At 39.7% G+C, this 24,423-nt stretch overlaps 2 protein-coding genes across 2 annotated transcripts; both read right to left on the bottom strand.

Moving 5' to 3' along the window:
• Positions 1–5,505: 5,505 nt before the first annotated feature.
• LOC114243716 (pseudouridine-5'-phosphatase-like) lies at positions 5,506–19,025 on the bottom strand. The gene is made up of 4 exons (XM_028175309.2): positions 17,276–19,025; positions 15,889–16,107; positions 8,216–8,448; positions 5,506–7,028 (listed from the first exon to the last, which is right to left on the bottom strand). The coding sequence occupies exons 1-4, from the start codon at positions 17,328–17,330 to the stop codon at positions 6,849–6,851; spliced, it is 687 nt and encodes a 228-aa protein (XP_028031110.2). The 5' UTR covers positions 17,331–19,025; the 3' UTR covers positions 5,506–6,848.
• A 1,404-nt stretch (positions 19,026–20,429) lies between these two features.
• LOC114243715 (pseudouridine-5'-phosphatase-like) lies at positions 20,430–23,791 on the bottom strand. The gene is made up of 4 exons (XM_028175307.2): positions 23,519–23,791; positions 23,125–23,343; positions 21,198–21,433; positions 20,430–20,652 (listed from the first exon to the last, which is right to left on the bottom strand). The coding sequence occupies exons 1-4, from the start codon at positions 23,574–23,576 to the stop codon at positions 20,473–20,475; spliced, it is 693 nt and encodes a 230-aa protein (XP_028031108.2). The 5' UTR covers positions 23,577–23,791; the 3' UTR covers positions 20,430–20,472.
• Positions 23,792–24,423: the final 632 nt, after the last annotated feature.

Below are 24,423 nucleotides of genomic sequence, written 5' to 3'. Positions count from 1 at the left end.
TCAATTTTTTTCGCCTGATGACCCGAGAAACATCTCGTTAAAATTGATACGCCGAAGATTAGTGGAAACTAAATTGTTTGGAAGAACCTCTCGAAAAGTACCGCTTCTTACCAAGTAGCACCGAGAGAACCGATTATTATTAGCTAAAAAATACGTTAATTGGACGGTACGAGAATGGAAAAAATAGCTATTTTCAGATAAAACAAAATTAAAAAATTCCGATGGAAAGCGCTGTATTAGACGTCCTGTAAACAATGCTTTTAATTATAAATACTCAAGGAGTATAATCAAGCACGGTGGAGATAACGTTAAAGTTTGGGGGTGTTTTTCCGGATGTGGAGTTAGACCCGTTCAGAAGATTAACGTTACAATGGATCAATGGCAATACAAAAATATTTTAGAAGACACAATGATTCCCTACTTGGACGATCATTTGCCTGTAACCTGACTATGACAATTGTTTTTCTAATAAATGATAAATCGTTGAACATATTGTTGTCCTATTTATTGTTTAATTTCAAAATAAAAACGATTGCGGTGAAGTATCTTACATAATGTCAAGGACCGTTGGTAGTATTTCTAATTATACGACCACCACTGTATCTAACCGCCTGAGACATGGGATAGAAGTTGGCTTCAAGTATAATTACTTCGAGGCAGATATCGGCAAAAAAGTGTCGGTGATATAAACGAAAACCCGTATATCCTACTAGAAGTACTTTAAATAGGAGCAGCTAGTTATCATGACTCCTTTGACACAGCTAATGAACTGTCTCTTCCCAAGCGTGATGGAGACCTTTGCCGAGAAGTTCTTCTTGATATTACGATACGAATCTGCCGTAAAGCAGTAACACTCTTCCTAAATTAGTAACTCTTGAATGGGGACACAGTCGTTGTATTGGGAAACTGGCTCTTAGAACTCATTTCTCAACGTACCTACTCAGTTTTCGGCGACATTTACATTATTGAACCTTATGGGCTCCAGTATCCATTTTACACAAGGCAGGCCGTGAACTCGTGGGCTACTTGTGATGTATTGTGGTGATGTACAACATATTAGTGCCCAATACATAAATACATATTAGTGTACATAGAGTTTGCGGCTAATAATGTAAATTAAGAATTGAAGTGATACGTCTAATGTCGTAAAAAAGTACGTCTAGGTATAACGACGAAAGGAAGATCTTCCACCGAGCGGGTGATATTGCTCGGTGGACCGACGGTCCTAATGTTGTTTTTTTTCCTACCTAAGCTGAGAGCTTTGAGTGGCTATATCAGCGTAACCTTAACTAGTAGGTGAGCTCGCTGGGCTTAAACCTGACGACGTTGCTAACACGAGCCCTAGCAAGAAGAGCCGTGCTTCGCAGAATCTACCACCGGATCGGAAACGCGACCCACTGAGAAGATCCGGCAAGAAACTCAGTGAGCTGCGTCTGAGGGTTCCTAATGTTGTAGTTTGGAACTTAATGCAAGCTTATCTTGAAAATGTCGTTAGCGAGATTCAGGCATCTGTCAAATACCTTGCGTTGTATGATGGCTACCCGCCACATCACTCCCCTCCGAGTCCGGAGGTCGTGTCATTAAGTTAGCGTGTCCATGCTGAGATTAGCTTGCAAGGGCCAGTGCTGCTCGAAGTTTGCAGTGAGTTGAGACTGAGCTTGAATGCTGCGTGAATGTCATAAGTGCTGCTTGAAGTTTGCGGCGAGTCGAACCTGAGCTTGAAAGCTGTGTGAGTGTTGCCAGTGCTGCTTGAAGTCTGCGGTGAGTTGGTTGCGATGGACATGTTGAGGCTGCGATGCTGGCTTGCTGTGAGAGGACTGTTGATGACTTTGTTTTTATCTGCGAGAACGCGGGAATGGTGGTAGCCGAAGTTCTTGATGCGCTGATGATGAAGTGTGAAGGCTGCAATTGTTCCGTCGGGGTCACCAGTTTGCGGGTATCCGATAAAGGGAAGACCTTCCACCGAGCCAATGATATTGCTCGGTAAACCGACGGTCCGAATGTTGTTGTTCGGAACTTGTATTTAAGCAAGCTTATCTTGATAATGTCGTAAGCGAGATTCAGGCATCTTTTTTTTTTATTGCTTTGATGGGTGGACGAGCTCACAGCCCACCTGGTGTAAAGTGGTTACTGGAGCCCATGGACATCTACAACGTAAATGCGCCACCCACCTTGAGATATAAGTTCTAAGATCTCAGTATAGTTACAACGGCTGCCCCACCCTTCAAACCGAAACGTATTACTGCCTTACGGTAGAAATAGGCGGGGTCGTGGTACCTACCCGCGCGGACTCACCAGAGGTCCTACCACCAGTAATAAATCTGTCATAAATCTGTCAAATATCTTGCGTCGTATGATGGCCACAAATGTAAAAAAAGTGTCTTAAAAAGGTAGTATTCAACTTGATTGATTTGAATTGATGTATGATGGCCACAAATGTAAAAAAAGTGTCTTAAAAAGGTAGTATTCAACTTGATTGATTTGAATTTAATGTCAAAGGAAGAAAGTCTGAAGCTATGGACGGATCTGGATATGGACGGATATGGACTTATAATCTATCTGTTCTTATTTGGAGTACTCCTGGTACGAGCTATGTTGTGTACGGGTTTTTGAACATCACGCTTATGAAGACTTGTGTTTTTCCAAACGTATTGCAACAACAAGTATATTTGAGAACAAGAACATGATATATTCACGATAAGTGATTGAAACTCTTACTAGTTCAATACACCACACACCTGTTGTATATGTTTCAGTGACAACTTTAACTTGCTCGAAACTGAAGAAATACTCGATCGAAATGTCAAAATCCACTCATTTGTAACTCGCACTCGCACAAATGTCGTTCGCGGTACTCACTTCGGTAAAGTTACTCGACCGCAACGTTCATTCATCTCGCGCTCACAAAATAACAGCAGGCAAGTTTGCCGCTAGGGGCGCTGTTCTAACTCCATACAATTTAGAGTTAACTTTTACGTGATCGAGAACGTAAAAAACTCACACTAAGCACAAAGAGCTCTTCTCTATCGCCTCGAAATGTTCGCAGCGCATCACTGCATTAGCCTCATTTATTGAGTTTCCATTATGTCAGTATGTCAGTATATTAGTATGTTTTGTATGTATGTATGTATATTGGTATATATTATATTATGTAAACGGTATAAATCTGTTTATTATATGTATATATTTTCTATAATAATGTATTGTCTATGGTACACCGCAACATACCTGCCATATTTTTATATTTTACAGAATTTCTGTAAATTAAACGGTTGTCTGGAAGAGATCGCTTTTAGCGATAAGACCGCCAATAGGCGGTCTTATCGCAATCGTATGTACAATAGTACATACTTTTTTTTGACTGTTTTTTTTTTCTAAATGTAAATTGTGTTGGTGTGCAATAAAGTGTATTCTCTCTCTCTCTCTCTCTCTCTATGTCAACTAGATGCCGCTACGCTCGCATACGTCCTTTATTTACTGGTGGTAGGACTTCTTGTGAGTCCGTGCGGGTAGGTACCACTACCCTACCTATTTCTGCCGTGAAGCAGTAATGCATTTCGGTTTCAAGGGCGGGGCAGCCGTTGTACTATTAAAGTTTTTTTTTTTATTGCTTAGATGAATGGACGAGCTCACAGCCCACCTGGTGTTAAGTGGTTACTGGAGCCCATAGACATCTACAACGTAAATGCGCCACCCACCTCGAGATATAAGTTCTAAGGTCTCAGTATAGTTACAACGGCTACCCCACCCTTCGAACCGAAACGCATTACTGCTTCACGGCGGAAATAGGCGGGGTGGTGGTACCTACCCGTGCGGACTCCCAAGAGGTCCTACCACCAGTGAAGTGTGAGATTTTAGAACTTAAATCTCAAGGTGGGTGCATTTACGTTCTAGATGTCTATGGGCTCTAGTAACCACTTAACACCAGGTGGGCTGTGAGCTCATCCACCCATCTAGGCAATAAAAAAAATGCTTCAAAAAGCTCCCTATCCAATAAGACATATCCTTCTTCAGAAGAAATCTCAAAGAATAATTCTTTGGTGGTGGGCGTCGTCATTACCTATGTTACAAGGGCGGGATGATAAGTAACTAGCCTAATAATGAAACACTTAACTTTCCATGATAAAATTAATTTTATTTTTCGACATAGTCTTCGTGAACCTCTACGCACTTATTCCATCTTCGTTCTAAAGCAGTAATGCCTTCCATAAAATAATTTCTTTCGAGGCCTGTAAAATACTCCTCTACAGCGGCTATGACTTCATCATTTGTGGCAAATTTCTGTCCGCCCAAAAAAGTTTTGAGCTTAGGGAATAAGTGGAAGTCTGATGGCACTATATCAGGCGAATAAGGTGGGTGGGGCAGCAAATCTTACTTCAATTCGTTGATTTTTGCCATAGCTTTAACACATGTGTGACCCTAGGGTGGAAAATGTTTTTTTTTTCGCCAAATCTGGTCGTTTTTACTGAATACATTGATGAAGATTATCTAGAAGATTAGTGTAGTATTCTCTGTTAATTGTTTGACCTTTACGAAGGTAATCTATCATCAAGATCCCAACTGCATCCCAAAAGACGGAAGCCATGACTTATCCACCCGACTTTACAGCCGGCCTTTTTTGGAGCCGACCCATCCCGATTGCGTCCACTGTTTTGATTGATTTTTTGATTCTGGCGTGTAATAATGAACCCATGTTTCATCTGCTGTTACAAATTGACGTAAAAAATCGGCTTTATTACTCTGAAACGGTCCAAACATGCTTTTGAGTTTTGCACTCGAATCCTTTTTTGATCGTGCGTAAGCAATCGCGGCACCCAACGGGCCGATGACTTTTTCATATTTAATTCCTCACTTAGGATATGATGTACCCGGTCTTTTGAGATACCTGTAGTGTCAGCTATTTCAGATAATTTCGATCGTCGATCTCTTAAAACCATATCATGTACTTTCACGACCATTTCCGGTGTCGTGACGCTTTTTGGACGTCCGGGGTGGGCTTCATCTTGGACACATGTACGACCGCGTTTAAACTATCCACCCAGTTTTTTACTGTGGCATAAGAAGGAGCACATTTACCCAAAACATTCTTTAACTCGTCATAGATATCTTTCCACTTCATGCCCTACATATGAAGAAACTTTATCACCGACCTTTGTTCAAATTTATCCATTTTGCAAACACTTGACGAAATATATTTTCAAATGACAAAAAATCAAAAAAAATTTCACGCTACCAAATTGAAATTTAGAACACAGGTGGCCAGAGACGAATTTACAAATGACATTTAATTTTTGAATTTTAACTTTTTAAATAGCAGAGGCTAGTTACTTATCACCCCGCCCTCGTAAATGAACCACCATTTCCATTCTATAACCATTTCCAACCAGGTGGCCATAGATCTGACTGTCTTTGCAATGATCGTATATTTAATTTCTTTTCAAATAAATGATTACTATATTTTTAACTTAAATGAAGTATTTTTATTAAATGAAAAAAGACACAAAATTAATGTCAGACATCTTTATTTTTTAAAATAAAATATACTGTGATATTATGTCATAATTTATAAACGATAACAAATAATATTAAATACAATAGTAAATTTAGTTTAAGACTCAGATCTTAATTATTTAAATTACATAATATTGTATAGAAACCATAAAGTCTACACATAGTACATACATCAAAGCAGGACGGGATTCTAATAGTTCAGATTCTATCCATATAAGTACGGTAACATTATATGTGAGTAGTTAGAAATTAAAAAGTAGAGCGGAATTCTAGCTTACTAGTTAAGTACTATTATGATTTATACAGGGTGTTAATAGATATTTCGTTTCTCGAGTTCAAGCCGAAACTAAAATAAACAGAACTTACCTAACATTCATTTATTTAAACTTAACAAAAAAAACCTTTATTTTTTTTGAATAAATAAGCTCACGGCTCCCCTTTGCTCAGCAAAGTTCAGAACCACAATGTAACCGCCTGCACTCACTCTGAGACATTATGTGGTATTTTATAAATTATGAGTGAACGGACAATATCACGCAGACAACTGCCACCCAACCCTTTTAAGAGAATATATAAACACGTCAGTTTATTTATTTTTTCTTACATAGCGCACAATGTTTTTTTTGCTACCCATTAATTCGTCTTCATTTTCGGGAGCACTTCGCAACACACCCTGTATAGTGATGGTCCAGACATTTCAAATGCAATTTAACTTATTTCCACTTTGCGTGTTTATCTTGATTGCATTATTTTTGGTCATTACATTATTGCTGTCGCAGAAAACATATACATCTATACTAATATTATAAAGAGGAAAGATTTGTTTGTTTGTTTTTATTGAATAAGCTCCGAAACTACTGAACCGATTTGAAAAATTCTTTCACTGTTTGGAAACTACACTATTCTCGACTGACAAAGGTGTTTTTTGAAAAAAATTAGGGATCCTTACTAAAACCCCAATAATGTAACCCAACGTGTAAAAAAATTACTTAAAATATTCTTTACATCGCGTGCCCTGCGAAAACTATTGATGATAGAATAAAATAATGTACTACGACTTTGTGGAACACATTATTATTTACAAAAAGTGTCGCAACAGCATATGTCTAACTATTATAGTTACGCCGCAATAAGTGTTATTTTATTTTAAAAAAGAAAACAACGTCAAATATCGTTGAAATTTTTGTTAAAGACCCGAGCGAAGCCGGAGCGGGCCGCTTGTATATGTATAAATTTGCATTTATTATTTCGTCCTATAAAATTTCGTGACATAATTGTTAGAGATACATGGTATACTGAAGAAAAAGAGCGCTTAATTTGCGTTTATTTTGGACAATTCAGGATTCGTAGGGCGGTAAACCGAACAGTTCTGGTTTAAATTCCTCCATTGAGTCGAGGATAAGTGTAGCTTCGGTGGCGTGACTCCGATCTAGTCTCGGGTCCGGGACCATCACGACCTGCATGCCAGCAGCGCGCGCCGCCTTCACGCCATTAATGGAATCTTCGAAAACGAGACACTGCAAATAAAATTGAGTTATTAGTACAAAAGAAGAATTGTACCGAATTGACGGAGCGTCTTTACGACAAATATCTGAATTACTTAAAGCGTCATTGCCATTGAAGGCGGTTCGGTTTTTTGTTTTTTTTTTTATATTTTATTTTTAAATATTTTATTTCTCCTACCGACGCCGAAAGTTCGGTTTTCGTCCCGCTGTACAGGGAAGAAAGTGTAACTTTTTCTCTCTGGGTACAAGTGCGCATGCGCGTTAGTGTCTACGTCTGCTTTCACGCACCTAAAATTCTCCGCCATTGTTGTGCTCGGGTAATTTGCAATATTGTGTTTAGTGTAAAAGTGAAATAAACAAAAGGCAATAAAATTTAATAGTGAAGTATTAAACAAAGATGATTTCATCAGGCAGTTCTTATTCAATTAGTAGTAGTTTATTTAAACATTAAAATACAATTATGTTAATTGTTTTTTTTAAGAGTATGGGGGGGCTCCGCCCCTGGACCCCGGCTCGGTACTCCACGAACTTTCGGCCTGGTAGGAGAAAAAATAGTATGTGCACCGTGGGGAAAAAAGTTGGGCATTTCCTCCCGCGTGTAAAATTAATTGCACAATGTACTAATATTAAACAGCAGATGTGACGTCAAGACATTCTGCACGTTTTTAAAACAGAAAGTACGGCTATATTACAAATTCTTCAGCATCCGGTCAAACTATTACATATATTTTCCTACTTTCTTCTTAGATTATAGGGATTTGGGAAATAATGGCTCGATATTGCGTCCCTTGGATTTTTTATGGCAAAAGATACCTTGTGTATATTATTATGGCAACTCTATTGGATATTGTGATGGCAACAACTGCTTCGCGGCAACAATAAGCAGGGCGGCCCTACCTAGCCCGCCTAGCCGTGAGGGTTTCCTCTACTAATCTGATCGCAAGGCGGTAATGAAGCGCACAGCCGGTTATATCACTATCCTATTTATTCATAACGCGAACCAATAACTCATTCCGACCTAAAGCTGCCATGGCAGTGCCCCTTTGACTTCAACTTTATGTGTCAAGCTGAAGAAGCAGACGACCAAGGTAATCAGATTTGGATTCAAATCGTGATTAAAGGGTTTTATTTTTTATTTTTATTAAATGTTATTAGTAACTTAGAATAACCGCAATTTATTAGCAGAGAATATTTCTAACCTTTTCTAAATCCGGTTTATCGAGAAACTTATTAGCGGCAACGATAAATATATCGGGGTGTGGCTTCCCTCTCTTCACGTCTGGATCTGAAGAGCCTAAAGTTTTATGTGAAAATAGGTCAAATAAATCTTGATGCTTGAGCGTTTTCAATTCGTACGACTCCTTACTACTGCTCGTTGCTAAGCCCATTGGAATGTTGTGTTGATTTAGATGATAAATGAGTTTCTTTACACCTGGAAGAAAAAAAGTTAAATTAATAGGCAACTAGATAACAACAAAAAACAATCTAAATAAAAACTTTTTGAAGATTTCACCCTAAGAATCTATTTCATTCAAAGCGCCCGGTGCGAAAAATTGAGACACAGTAAAATTAAGTGTTGACAAAAAAGCGTTATTTTCATTCAATTAAAATAACATACTTTTTAAATTAGTTCTTAAATACCAAACTGTCATGCCCCACTCAGTGTGCACCAGGATTTGGCGGCAGTAGTTGAATCCATTACTTGAATAATTTTTTTTTTTTTTTTTTTTTTTTTTATGATTGAAAGTTTACTGGTGGCCCGAAGGCCTTTCCAGTTTCACCAGGACAGGTGGGCGAGCTAAGGCTCAGCCAAGAGGGGTGGGATTTGCTAACAACTGCCCGAGCGCCTCCGAAGGAGACCTAACAACTCAAGAGCAATTGTTTCGCGAATGAATCTACTACCGGATCGGAATCGCGACCCGCTGAGAAGATCCGGCGAGAAACTCAGCGGGCTGATGCATGGGTTAGGTTGCACGTCGACCTCTTTGTCGAGTTCGACGAGTACGGTTACCGGGGTCCCTAAGCCTGCCCCTAGTATTAGAGCTGAAGGCATCTAATGCAAAGGTTATTGGATCTGATGGATCCGTAAGGACGTGTCTAGGGCGTCGACGGTGACTGGCTCCTGCATGATCAGGATTCGGAGAGTAGTCAGCGGCGGCAACGATAAGGCGATTATCATGACGCATAGCCTTATCGAAGTATCGTTCCGACGCTGACTTCATGTATTTCCGAATTGATTCGAGGCCCAGGTCGTCGTGTAGGTCAACGTTCCTCACGAACCACGGAGCGCCGACAGCTAACCTGCAAAAGCGGGATTGTAGGGATTGGAGGGTGTCTATGTGTGTGCGGGCCGCGTGAGCGAACACCACACTCGCGTAAGTCATGACGGGCCTTATGCAAGTTTTGTAAAGTGTCACCTTGTTCCGAAGGGACATTTTACTCCGCTTACAGATCATGGGGTAGAGTCTACCGAGAATAAACGCGGCACGGTCACGGACTGATTTTATATGCGGGCGGAATGTCATCGATGCATCCAGGGTAACGCCCAGGTACTTGACCTTCCTGGCCCAGGGTATGGGTTGTCTAAAGAGAGTAATCGGGGGTGTGAGATTCCTCCTCCTAATCCGGGAGGAAATCCGTGTGGAGCTTCCCCTCTGAAATAGCACCGCAGTACTTTTCGCTGGGTTGATGTCTATGCGCCATTTTCGGAACCACTGTCCTAGGGCTAGGGCTGCGCTCTGAAGCTTCTTCGCGATTAGGGACTTATTTCTACTAGAATAGTAAACAGTCGTGTCGTCGGCGAATAAAGCTAAATGGGTCGGCGGCGACCGGGGAATATCGTTGACGAATAAGCTAAATAGGAGGGGTGAGAGGACAGAGCCTTGCGGGACTCCAGCTGTGAGAGGTCGTGGGGAGGAGCGGGTTCCCTCGACTCGATATCGAAAAGAGCGGTTCGACAAGAAGTCCCGTATGATGAGCACGAGACTATCCGGCACGCCCATGTTGAATAGTTTGAAAATCAAACCATTGTGCCAGACTTTGTCGAACGCTTTTGCGACGTCGAAGAAGAGAGCTCCCGTGTATAACGGTTTTGGTCGATTAAGCCCCACAAGAATGTGCTCCGTGAGGCGGTGCACCTGTTGAACGCATGAATGATTTGTACGGAATCCGAATTGTTCATCGATGAGAATGCCCTTGGATGAGACGAAATCTCTGAGGCGCTTGTAGAGCAGACGCTCATACAGTTTGCCTAGAGACATGAGGAGGCTAATCGGGCGGTAGCTCGTCGGATGATTTTTTGGTTTACCGGGTTTATGTATGCCGATAACGTCCGCTTCTTTCCACACCGCGGGAAAGATACAGTTCGCCATAGCGGCATTAAAAATAGATGCCAACATCACGATGAGTTGGACGGGTAGAAGTTTAATAACGCGGTTAGATATACCGTCGGAACCGGGAGCCTTGCGAGGACGTAGGTCTTTGATCAAGTCTTTAACTTCCATCGGGGTGACGGGTGGTAACGCATCCGAGGGTGGCAAGGAGGCTCTGCGTTCTACCTCACTGTCTACTAATTCTACATGAACAGGGTCCACGGATTGAGTGCTGGGCGTGCACTGGGTTTGCAATGTATCGGCCAGCAGCTCTGCTTTTTCGTCATCATCAAAGGCCGCGAGTCGGCCTGAGGGGCCTACGAGGGGGGGCATAGTTACTACCGTATCCGATTTGAGAGTACGAGCTAAGCGGTAGTAAGACCTTTGGGAGGGCGCGAGTCCTTCTAAGAAATCAGACCATCTGGCATCTCGGACTTCGGCGATGCGAGACTTTACGTCGCGTTGTAGGGCACGCATTCGAATACGATTTTCCGCGGTAGGATACCTGTCGTAGGCGCGTATCGAGGCGTTCTTAGCTCTAAGGAGTTCCCTAATATCGTCGCACAATTTGAAGCGGTGAAGGAAGTCCTCCGCTACAACTTGTTTCGATGACCTATCTAATGTCGAGGTGATGTGTGATGTTAAGATGTCTATGGCTTCTGCGGTATCCTGAGGAGACGGGGTAGAGTCCGGGTTAAACGGGAGCGATGGTGGATCAGATTCAGCCAGGCTGATGCCCAGCGTGTGCCAATCCACCACAGTCCTCGTGACGGGAACGGAATCGGGAGCGCGACCGAGCTTCATGACGACGGGACGGTGGTCTGAATCTAACTCTGAAACGACTTCGATCGAGTGTAAGCGCAGAGTTACGTTTTTTAATAACGCTATGTCGAGTATATCCGGGCGATGCGCGATATTTAGCGGGTAGTGAGTCGGGGTTAACGGAGCGACGATATCGAAGGCGAGATCATCGACTAACGCGTCAAGCCGCCTGCCATTCGGGGTTGTGGTGTGTGAGTTCCACCTGATGTGTTTACAATTTAGGTCGCCCGCCAGAATGACAGAGCTCCCCATACCGAGCAGCGCCTCAATATCACTGCTTAGAACGATCTTATCCGGTGGAAGATAAACGGACGCGATAACGATCGGCGCGTGTCCCGTCAGTGAGATTCGGCACACTGATGCTTCGATATTAGCGAGCGCGGGAGGATCGAGCGGGACGCAATGCAGGGCTCTTCTATAGTAAATAACGGTACCACCACCACGGGCAGAGAGCCTGTCGTTCCTGACCATGTTATAGTTCGCGATTTTAGGGTCACGGCGCGCGGGCTTAAGTAGGGTCTCCTGCACTAAGAAAATGTCAATTTGATGGTCACGCAAAAAATCACAAACCTGATCACGTTGATTTGCGAGACCGTAAGCGTTAAAAAATCCTATTGTTACGGATAAGGGTTTTATTCTACTAATGTACGCCATTGATTACCGGCGGAGTGAGGGGAGGACGTACGTATTTAACGACGCGTATACGTCAGCGTATTCTTGCACAACGGCGATGAAATGTTGTGCAGTGGAGGCGGCGCGAATGGCGTCACCCAAAGCGTTAACACGCTCAAAGTTGATCGACTGAAAAAAGTCAATCGCTAGAGCGAGATTTTCGGACGCGGTCGGAGGGCAGGTCGCGGGGGAGGGACGTATCGCGGGGGTGGGACGAGTCGCGGGGGAGAGAGTTGTAGCCGTGTTCGTGTACGGCAACGGTTTAGCCCAAGCCGAGACGCTGGGCACCGACGCCGGCACGAAAGCAGGCTTAGCCTTCGGCACAGAGGGTACCGTGGCTTTGATGTCTGGGCCGGAAGCTCGGAGGCGGTTTTGACGGGCGACGCGGCGATTTATTTTTGGAGCTCGGGGGCATCCACGGTAGTTCGCGGGGTGACCTTGTGTTCGGCACAGGACACAGCTAGGCGGTTCCGTCGCGGTTTTTTGGTCGCGAGCGCAGAGGGCCGTGGCGTGATCGCCCAAACACTTAACACATCGGGGGCGCGCGTGACAGTTACGGGAAGAGTGCCCGTACAGTTGGCAGTTATGGCACTGACTAGGAGTGCCTTTTTTATGGGGGACTTCGACGGCAATACCGGAGAGCCTACAGACGGTCCGAATGTTAAAAATTTGCTTACCCTCGGGGGTAGGCTGGAGGGCGACTAAAACCATATTGTATGGCTCCCTACCGCGGCCGGTGTGCATGCGGTGCACGGAATTTACTGGTAGGCCTTGTTCTATCAGATCTGCCTTGACGAGATCGGCATCTAGCTCCTTCGGGATTCCACGTATGACAACGCGGAGTTCGCGCTCCTCCTGGAGCGTATAAGTGTGGAAACTTATACGCTCCTTTCGGAGGTAACTTGAGAGGGCCCTATGGTCGTCGGGTGTCGTTACTTTTATTTGAATCCCGTTGGCGAGATTACGGGCGCTGGCAAAATTAATATTTTTGGCCTTAAGGGCCAGGGAAACTCGGTCCCAAGCTGCCTTCTCTTGAAGGATAACCGGGGGAAGGGTCTGAGTTTTAGATTGCGCCACCGGTCGCGGCGACGGAGTGGCACGGGCTGGAGGCGCAACGGGAGTCTGAGGGCGGGGGCGCGACGCGTTCGCGGCTTTGCTAATTTTAGCGGCCGCGAGAGCTCGAGACTCCGCGGCACGCTTCTTACCCTTTTGTACCAGGGTGAATCCATCCGTCGATGAGGCGGGGGCGAGGTCGACCTCCATCTCCGAGTCAGAGTCGGAGGACGAGGAGGCGGGCGCAGGTGACCTACAAGCAGGAGTTTTGGAGGGCGCGACGGAGGCCGCGGATGATCGCGCTGCTGGAACGGTGGCCACGGCGGACGACGCAGTAGTTTTACTCGCCAGTATAGGCGACGCAGGAACGGCAGGCACGACGGAGGCTGCGGTGCTCGATGTAGACGCTTTGCACGAAGGCGACGCAGGAGCAGCGAGCACGGCGGAGTCTTCGAGAGAGCTCGCAGTGTGATTGGCCTTGAAAGCCAGAAACTCTGAGGCGAGCTGTGGGTGACGAAGTCGGAGGAATTCCACGAATACAGCGTCCATGATCGCTGAGTACCCAGGTGGGGCGGCCCCGGGTCTTGAAAACACTCGCCTTGCGGCGAGGCCCCAACTTCTCGGACCTGAGCGGTTCTATTGAACACAGGTGGCAATGCGGCGCGATTACTACAGGACAAAGAAAAAGCACAACAAAACAGAAATTACAAAAAGAAGCAAAACAAATAAATACTTGCAGGAAAACACTTTGTCGGCAAATGTTCCACGAACACAAAAATAACTAAAACAAAACAAATAAAAGCTTCCAGGAAACACACTTGGTCGGCAGATGTATCACGAACACAGGCCGCGCGAACAATGGCCGGGCTAACAAAAGCCGGGCGAACAAAGACCGGGCGATCGAGTGGACGATGAGCACGTCCGCACGTGACGGGTGCCTCTATCGGAATCTGAGGTGACTTGAATAATTAACATGATGTTAAAAATATTAGTACATACTCGTATAGTCATTTATTTCACGTTAACGTTAATATCGACATGCTACGTTTACGATATGTTAACATTAATATCGAATTAATATAAATAAAAGCGTGTACATGCAGGGACGCCTTAAATTAGGCTGGGGCCCTTGGGCACACAAGAATTTGAGGCCCTTTTGGAAAATAAAAAAAGCATTCGCTTATAATTCTATAATAACATTTTTTTTTACTGAGTAGGACCATTTATTATAGGTAATCAAATACGGTATGATATAATATGTCATTAATGATATTAGAATGATGCTGGTTTTTTGGTTACGATTACGATAACGGAAACGATCGCTAGATGGTGTACTTAGTAAATTAGGTAGGATGCGTCCGGAAATATTATTAATTAGTAGAGTAGGAATAGGCGCAGTCATCGATATAATGGCGTAGTATATGCCTTGTAAATACCTTCTGATAAGATTAGTGATTTGTGAAAAAAGTGTAATGTGCCCGACAAAAATGTTTTGAGAATAAATGTGTGAGAGAAATTGTCGGTCCTTCGGGGGCCCCTGAGAATGGGGGCCCTGGGCACGGGCCCCATGTGCCCTTATGGTAAAGACGGTATTGTGTACATGCTTTCAGCTTAATAGAAGATGCATTTATATACCCACTTTACCTTAATTTAATTAATATTGAATATTTAAAGACAATCGTACTTTTAGAGCAACTTTAATCGCGCGTCGAAGCTAACATGCATTTTTTTTTAAACTCTTAATACAACAAAACTCTTTCGTATGACACCTTATTGTTGATGATTCATTGTTATTTTGATCTTAAAAGACAGCATTTGTTTGCGCTCACCCACCAAACTGGTGGTAGGACCTCTTGTAAGTCCGCACGGGTAGGTACCACCGCCCTGCCTGTTTCTGTCGTGAAGCAGTAATGCGTTTCGGTTTAAGGGGTGGGGCAGCCGTTGTAACTATACTGAGACCTTAGAACTTATATCTCAAGGTGGGTGGCGCATTTGTAGATGTCTATGGGCTCCAGTAACCACTTAACACGAAGTGGGCTGTGAGCTCGTCCACCCATCTAAGCAATAAATAAATAAAAAAAAAAAAAACCCAATCGTTATACGATTTGGACGGTAATTTTAAGATAATAAAAAATTAAGGGCTGCTCTCTTTCCTATTATGAAAACAGTAAGTTATTGAATTGGTACATTGTAATAATATAACTACTAGCACAACTAGAGACATGAGTTCGAGGCTTCGATTGTATTATGAAAAAGTTAATCTATCTGCAAAAACAGATGGGCTCCAGTAACCACTTAACACGAAGTGGGCTGTGAGCTCGTCCACCCATCTAAGCAATAAATAAATAAAAAACCCAATCGTTATACGATTTGGACGGTAATTTTAAGATAATAAAAAATTAAGGGCTGCTCTCTTTCCTATTATGAAAACAGTAAGTTATTGAATTGGTACATTGTAATAATATAACTACTAGCACAACTAGAGACATGAGTTCGAGGCTTCGATTGTATTATGAAAAAGTTAATCTATCTGCAAAAACACGTGATTGCTCTGTTATTAAATTAGTAGGCAGCGGCTTGGCTCTGCCCCTGGCATTGGTGAAGCCCATGGGCGACGGTAACCACTCACCATCAGGTGGGCCGTATACTCGTCTGCCTACATGGGCAATAAAAAAAAACGACATCCATGACACCCACCCATGCACGCTATAACACTTAGTACCATTAATGAAGTCCAACATTTAAATGAAAATAATACATTTTTTTGTATAAATACATAAATCAACAAAAATCTTTTTGCGGAAACAGCTGTGGTAATTTAATGTATTTATTATCTTACGTAAATATATTATGATCGGCGTGTACAGTATAATGTCATCACCACTTTTAGTTTTAAAAGCAAATATGTTTTTAATTTTGGAGATAATAATAAAAAAATCGTTGAAACTTCGTACCAGGCAGTATTTCGCTCTGAGGGAAAAGTTCTTCGAAGATTTGACGTGTCTCTGATACAAAATCTTCGATTGTAAGAGGCAAATCAAGATATTTTATTATGTTCCCGGCAAACTCTCTAGTCTGCTGTCCCATTATCCGACTTTTTAATTCGAACGTGAACTCTTTGTCGTAGCGCGAGGCCACTTTTTGAAACCCGACCGTGTATAAATCCTCAGTATCTGAAAATTATTATAAAATACATAATCGATCGAAATAAAAAATAGGTAGTCTGTCTGCATCTTTGTACAGTTTAATTCTTTTTTCATCGTTCATCTTCTAAAACGAAAATGAAGTACCAAACTTTGCTATTATTTTAGTAATGTAATAAAATACATTATGGTTTAAACGACTTCTATATCGAGGGGTGAAAGATTATTTGGTCTGAGCGACATTTCGCTTATTACACGTAATTTTTCTTTGTAATTTTGAAGGGACAATTTTTATTTAGTATTAATTAGCATCAACAGTTCGATGTTTATAATTGAACTTCGATTAAGTTTACTCCAATGAAACAGCTAAAGAAGTGATGATATTTTCTCCAAATTTTAAACTTTCAAAGGCTTTCCTGTAAAGTTGCAAAAATGTCGCTTAAACCAAATAGCCTTTCACCTCTCGATAATATAGTGAGTAGTTTTGATTAGGTTTTTTTTTATTTGACAATGATCCCTTTTAGGATCAACCAGATGATATTAAACTCGGTTCTCATATAATTTGCATGTAATTAAAGAGTATTAAGCAATATCGAAGAATTACATACATACGATAGGTACAACACATATTTTCCTCAATCAAGGACATTTACCTCGATCAACATCTAATTATAGTGAAGGTTATTACGATACTAATGTGAACAGTTATGTTTTCCTATTGTCATCATCCAGATATACCTTACTTTCACGTCGCGTCTACACTATGAAATTAGTTGCATGACAGTAATTTCACCAAAAAATCGCGCAGGGCACGAAACTAATTTGCATGCATGAAATTAATGCATGCATTACGAAAGTATTAAATTACACGTGTAACTGTTGGTAAAACTAATGTCACGAAATTAATTTCATGCCACTGATTTCGTAATGTAAATTCGCCTTAATTGGAAATAGCAATAAAGTCTAAATGTTATTAGTCTTATTTAAGCCTTAAGTCATAGCTTTCGCTGTCAGCTTTGTAATGCTTTTTGAGCTTACTTTTTTTATTTTATTAAATTAAATCGAACATATATCAACAAGGAATGTCTGAAGGAAATTTGTTTAAACTTTTACTATTAATTTATTGATTAATTGTCAAGATGTTAGTAAGATATCGTAGAACATAATCAGATTTGTTGTACAAAAACACACAACTTACTCAATAGTAATCCGTCCATATCAAATAAAACATGCGAAACAGGCAAATAAATCATTTTATTTCAGTTCTTATCACAGAATTATTGTATCAATTTGTTTTATAATTATGCTTATAACCTCTAAGACATTCACGTTATGGATCTATTTTGGTCTGGTACCGCCACGGTATGGTAATGCTGCGTCATATTATCGTCTATCTATCTTATCATCGTAATGTTGCTCAACAATAAAACCAAAAAAAAAATCAAAAAATATTATTTCTATGTTTTCATATGTAGTTTTTATTAATTGTCCAAAAGTCTCCGTACATTATAAATCATGAGTTTCTGCTATATTTTTTACTAACTTTCCGATCGCAGTTGGATGAAAAGTAACCTTTATCTTACATCCACATTTATAATACTAGTATGGAATTTATTGTATTTAAATAAGTAATATCTAGTAAACCATAATTCAATAAGTAGAAATTTCTAGAATATTCTCGCACCTTTAATATTCCTGCATTCTTAAATAACTATATGCATCAAACACTTTATCAAATGCAACAATCTAATGAATTAAGAAGGCACTACTTATAAATAAATATAAAATAATTCTAGTTCAATCACCAAAAAAATATACTTAGTACCTAGAAATGTTATTTAATGTTTCAAACAAAGACATTTTTTCTACATGACGATAAGTGCTTGTTATTTAATGTATACGATCGGCACGATACTGCGATAAGAATATTATAGACAATTAAATAGGAACTGAATAACTAATGTAAGATTCACGGCGTATTTATTTTACTTACAGCTAAGTATAATACACACGAAACTCCTATGACTTCAGTTTTTAAGTATTACTGATAACCCTTTGCGGTCCTAAGACTTTTTATAAAAATTTTGTATGTATAGTAACGGGCAAACTTCTTGAGCAAATGACCTTGACTGCGCAGAACCGAATTTTAGATCACTTTGGTGGTGAGGGTGAGGCGCGACGGCAGGGGAAATCGTATCGAGCGCGTTATTGGTAGATCAGTCGAACTTTGCGTCCCGCACCGCGCCCTCGTTCCGCTTGCTCCCAAAAGTACGCTTGCGTACAGTGAAAAGTCTATCGTTATTAATCGTTAAGTTATTTGTTATAATTGCTTGTTGACTTTGTTGCCATTGCTATTTGTTGAGTATTTGTTGATTTTTTATAAAAAATACACTACGCCGCGACAAACTGGTGTAGTATTCAAAAGAAAGGGTAGAAAATTTGTGTACGACGTATATTGCTTCATTATAAAACAGGGGAAGAATGTTATGGAAAAAGTAAAACAGACTTCGGAAGCAACAAAAACATCCGTGAGTACTGTTAGGTGCATTATTAACGAAGCTAAAGGCTCTGGCTTGCTCGCCGTGTTTCGGACTCCGGGTAAGAAAAGATCAGGGAAGAAGAAAGTTACCGGAATGGATAGTTTCGTTCAATCTGTAATAAAAAGATGTAATCATAATAACTACATAACAAGCAGCGAAACTCCGTACCGTAGAAAGGCTTCGAAAAATTTAAAGAAGATATAAATTTTAATGGCTCGGTATGAAGTTTACGACGAATTATGAAAGAGCTAGGCTTCAGATGGAAAAAAACAGAAAATAATCGGAAGCTGGTAATTAAAAAAAGTTACATTCGACTACTACGAATCGAATATCTTAAAAAAATAATTAATTATAGACAAAAAAGTAGACCAAACCGACCGAGTTGTAAACTACACCGATGATCCCTATGTCGACTCATCACGATGATAGCAACTCGGGTGATAAAAACAGTGATGATGATGGTCAAGATTATGATAACGAAAAAAAAAATTACAAATACCAGCTTCGCTTCAACTGAACCAAGACCTGGCAACAGCTCTAGTTTTGACTTAATAGAAGGAATATCTATTTTACCCCAAGATTAAATTATTACAATTATTAACCTATATTTTTTATTGATGTTCTCATAAATATATAAATAAATACATATGTTGATTTTAATAATTTAATTGCATTATGACGCAGAGTAAATAATGTTTTTGCACGTGAGTGTACCATGCGCAAACTTACCCCCACTACGTCAACAAATGCTCAAGAAGTTTGCCGGCTATTATACCAGGTCCTTGTTATTTTACTTCACTTTTTACTCCACGCGTTGTGGACAGTGTACCTCAAAGGGTAAGGTAGGTAAGGGTTGCAAAAAGAGCGACAAGGTAAAAGATAACCGTTCCTGAATCCAAAACGGACAATATGGCCGTTGCTCATCAGCTGATTATTGTGTACATTGCGTGTTCGTGTCCGTCGACCGTTTAAACACACGCCTCTTGGAATATTTAGACGCCCTTTATTTACTTTCGTGAAAATTTACTTTGACGTGACAAATTTATAGGAATACTAGCTGTACCCGTCCGCTTCGCTGGGCATTTAAAATTTACATTATTATTTCTCACCCTACAAAGATTCTCATCATTAACGCCCCCGCAACTGGTGTAGGGAGTCCAACACTCATATAAATATTAGCCTATCCATTGAGTACCTGTATTTTCTACATGGATACAGAGTTTAAGTCAATCGGATGCATGGTTCAGTAGTTATAACGGAACATCCGTAAAAACTACTGTAGATTTATATGTTGATAGTATAGATACCTACATGTTTTCCTTTGATTTTACTTCGTAATTTTGTTTCAGTAGGCCTAAATGTTCTGCACTTTATAGGTGAGGGAGAGGAGTTGCATCGAATCTCGTTCTATGTCATCAGGGGGGTTAAATTGAAAGACAAACAACTCACGAGATTAATGCATGACCTTTATCAACATACTTAGGAAGTAAAATGATTCTCACTAATTTTATCAGTGTAATGTCTGACACTTTTATTATTACTTTGTAATTTTATATTAAGAAAGGCCTTGGATGACCCTCCCATGGGATTCAGCTTTGATTCCTGTAGATTTCATTAGCCACTTAACACCGTGCGGGCTCGACATAAGTCCGACATTTAATGCACTGAAAAATAGCTGCGTAACACATTCGTATGTTTCGTAACACATAAAATTAGAACGCAAAAAAGTATTGTTTGATATTTTTGTCGAAATTTCTATCAGCTCTTAAAAATTGAATAAATTAAATAACACAAATAGCAGCATAACAAGTATCAATTTCAAAATATGTAATTATTTTATCTGCAATTCAGAAATCTAGTTGTCAAAAGGTGGCAACCCAAATAGTTCAGGTTTGAATTCTTCTAAACTATTCAATACCAATGTAGCTTCAGCTGTTAAACACTTGTCAGTCCTTGGGTCAGGCACCATAACAACCTGCATTCCAGCTGCTCTAGCTGCTTTTACTCCATTCACGGCATCTTCAAACACGAGGCACTGGTGTATAAGACAAAAACCTTGTAAATAGTATATAAGAAGAATATACCTAGATAAGATTTTTAGAAAAATATTACAAGCCATAGATTACTATGTCACAAGACAAGTAATGTAAAAGCTACCACCAGCTTTGAGGCTTGAGGTTGAAGTCTCCAACGCATTGTGCAGCCACTATCCTACAGTTGAAACAATACAAGGCTGAAGTTACCAGAATGGTGATATTTATCCATGCAAGCCCAATTTTATCTTACTGAAGAAACTAAAGGTAGCTTAAGCTATCTGCCTTGAAAAAATAAAATACTTGAAAACTAATTTAAAATTAATCTTGTAAATACATTGAAAACCATAAAACAGACCAACCGTATGCTACATACATCTCTATGTACATACAGCCTGCCAAGAACAGAGAATCCATGTACTTTAGCTAATTTAATTCATAAACCTCTAAGTCCATCTGCACACCACTATATTTCCTATTTATTACTATTTAATAAGAATAACACAGCTGTTGTCGCATATATGGTATAATTTTAATTGAGTATTACCTGATGAGGTTGAGGCTTGTCTGGAAATCTTTTTGCACTAACGAGAAATATGTCTGGATACGGTTTCCCTCTTTGCACTTCAGCATCAGAAGAACCAAATGTTTTGTATTGGAATAATGAAAATAATTCCTGGTGATGTTTATTGACTTTCAGTTCATAACTTTCAATGCTTGAACTAGTAGCTAATGCAATAGGCACATTATGTTTATGCAAATGTTCAATTAATCTTTTAGCACCTGAAAAATACATGTAACTTTTATCTAGAAAAATTAAAACTAGAAGCATACTTTGCCTGTCTAAGCTTAGATCTCTCTTGGTGCATGGTACGACAGTGAAGGATACATGGGATGACACAACCCACATAGTGTTGGTATGCACCCTCCACATAGGAGTTAAGTAATATACTAAAACTGACATTATATTTCAACAGCAGATGTATGAAAATGGTATACCTAACAGCTTAAAATTATATTTTGTGGAAGAGGGCATGAAGACAAGCACCAAATTTTACCCAAACCAAAGTTTAATTCATACTTTTGTGTTATTAAAATGATGGCACTGGCATCCCTAATATAAATTTCTCACTATGTGAAATGTTATGACACATTAAAAAAAAGCTACTTGATGTTTTGTTGTACATAATGTATTTATTATATATTTTATTTTCAAGGTTATATAATAATATTATGCAGCTTTAATTTACATTTACAAAATTCAATTTGTAAAGATTTTATGAATATGTAATACATGCGCAACTATTATTTTATTAAAAAATAATACCTCTATTCTAACAGTAGTATTAACTTGATAAGACCTGAGGCCTGAGGCTGATACTGGATGATGGCGTAACTCATGATCAACTAAGCCCACCAAGATAATAATAGACTATTATTTTATTAAAAAATAATACCTCTATTCTAACAGGAGTATTAACTTGATAAGACCTGAGGCCTGAAGCTGATACTGGATGATGGCGTAACTCATGATCAACTAAGCCCACCAAGATAATAATAGGCTCTCTTGGTCCCACTAGGTGTCAACACAGTGAATTTTTCTATTCCATTCTCTTCTATCAGGCTTCATCTCAACACTCACTCCTCTCTCTCTCTCGTCGTTATTCACACACTCCATGCGTGTCTTCTTTGGCTAACCTCTTCACCCTCTAACTTGCCCTACCATTTCCATACATCTCCAAGTCACATGTATCTCCTCTCTACGGATCACATGTTCATACCACGCTAACCAAAATTGTAATACATAGTTAAAAAATACTAGTATACCAGAGTTAAAATTCTAAGAATATTTGTTTTTTTTCTACATAAATAAATACCTAACCTGTGTTCGCAAACATTTTCCACTTCAAATCTCTAAGTTTTGAAGCATGTGCTCAGTGCAAGCTCCTAGTGCGTTTATTATAAAATTATAATAATACTGAAGGAATCACTTCTTACCATATAATCAAACCTACAACATTATGATATACAGTAAAGATCAGTTCTCTAAAAATCAATGTCTTTGAGTAGAGCCTATTTTAAGTTCGCAGTGTCAGTAAATCTCTCTTATTTAAATAAGGAGAGTCCCTTTGTCTCTCAATTATAACCTCTTACAATAGGTGACCCAAGCCACAAACATTAGGTGGGCCGTGAGCTCGTCCAAATAATCAATAAATAAAAAATAAAAAGTGTTTTCCATAGGCTCCAGTAACAACTCATTGTGGGGACGGGTTGTGGATGATCATTTAAAGCACTAAAACAAGGAGTTTCATTAAAAAAAACAGACACGGAATAGCCCTATTAAAATCAGCTGAAACAAATTGGATTAATTGTCTTACATAACAATAGTACATTGCAGAATATTAATGAAATCTAATTTCTAAACATATGCATTGACCACAGCAACAATACTAAAAAATGCATTAAAAACTTACCCGGCATAACTTGAGTGTCAGGAAAGATTAATTCAAACTGTTTCTTAGTTGCCTCATTGAATTCTTCTGGAGTTAATGGCAAATTTAGTTCCGAAATTATAGTCTTTGCACTCTCGTGGGACTGGAATCCCATTAACTTTGTTTTCAATTCAAATGTATATGTTTTACCGTAATCATTCAATACATTTTGGTAAGCAACCGTGTATAATTCTTCCGTATCTATAAAATATAGCTTATCAAAACGTTTATTTCTCTTTATTTAGCAAACAAAACCGATGATTATTAAATGGTTACGCTCTATAAAAATAATATGAATGCAACTGCATTTTAGTTATACGACACATATTCTAATTCTAAGTTCTATAATAATTTTCCCTCAGATGCTCAAACTTACTTAAAATTAACCCATCCATATCAAAGAGAACGTGCGTTACCGGCTTAAAAGTCGTCATATTTTCAAATATCTTGATGAAATAAGAAAAATACCAATACACTTGTGTAAATGGAACTGAATGGACTTAATCAAAGAGAACAATAATTATTTTACTACGTTTTAAGTAAGTACCTACTATGCACTGAACATAGCACACTAGCATTGAAATCTAAAAGAAAATTTGAAAACTGAAAATTTTTCCTACTTCGGTGTGAAAACTAAACATTTGACAGTAGTGGTAACTTAATTTTTCCAATTGAAAAGGCAATGGTATCCTATACCTACCATACCTTATAAATTGTTTTGCTGGGGAGTAATGTGTTGTAACCTACATTACAAACAAAGCTAGTGGTATTTAGAGAATTAAACCGATGAAATGTGTTAGTTACTATCTCTCATCATTGAGTGGTTAGTATCTAGGAAAATGTGTAAGAGGCTGAATACGGCTTCTCGAGCTCTGTCTTAAAAGTTAAGCTGTATGGACTTGTTCACTTTGTTTGTTCGCTTTACCGCGAATTAAACAAACAAATGTTTGAGAATGCGAGGAGCGAAGTTGTGTAAATTGTTTTATTTTGTCTATTTAATGTTTCTTCAGGTTTAAATATCTAATAACGGTGGCTTATTAACTGTTAAGTATCTGTAAAAATGCACAAATGTGGGAAAACGAAACAAAGCCGCTGGATGTATCTTCCGGGACAAGTGTATAATCTATGTTCCGGGATCTTCCAAAAAATCCACTGAAAAAGTCTTAATCATAGATAACACACATAAATCAGTAAATAGCCACAATTTTACTGAGATTAAATTCCATCCTATATTATTTCTTCATGTTTCATTTCATTTAATTTCATGCTAACTGAATAATG

The sequence above is a fragment of the Bombyx mandarina genome, chromosome 07, assembly GCF_030267445.1.
Source record: "Bombyx mandarina strain Sakado chromosome 07, ASM3026744v2".
Lineage (NCBI taxonomy): Eukaryota > Metazoa > Arthropoda > Insecta > Lepidoptera > Bombycidae > Bombyx > Bombyx mandarina.
This window is presented reverse-complemented; position numbering and strand designations above follow the sequence as displayed.

Bases quoted from the DNA above. Each gene is read 5' to 3' on its own strand.
- LOC114243716 (XM_028175309.2), bottom strand. From the start codon at position 17,330: ATGATTTATTTGCCTGTTTCGCATGTTTTATTTGATATGGACGGATTA. The intron at 16,108-17,275 runs GTAAGTTGTGTG...AATAATTTTCAG, and splicing joins TATGGACGGATTACTATTGA to ATACTGAGGATTTATACACG. The intron at 7,029-8,215 runs GTTAGAAATATT...TTTTATTTGCAG, and splicing joins ATAAACCGGATTTAGAAAAG to TGTCTCGTTTTCGAAGATTC.
- LOC114243715 (XM_028175307.2), bottom strand. From the start codon at position 23,576: ATGACGACTTTTAAGCCGGTAACGCACGTTCTCTTTGATATGGATGGG. The intron at 23,344-23,518 runs GTAAGTTTGAGC...TATATTTTATAG, and splicing joins TATGGATGGGTTAATTTTAA to ATACGGAAGAATTATACACG. The intron at 20,653-21,197 runs GTAATACTCAAT...CTTATACACCAG, and splicing joins ACAAGCCTCAACCTCATCAG to TGCCTCGTGTTTGAAGATGC.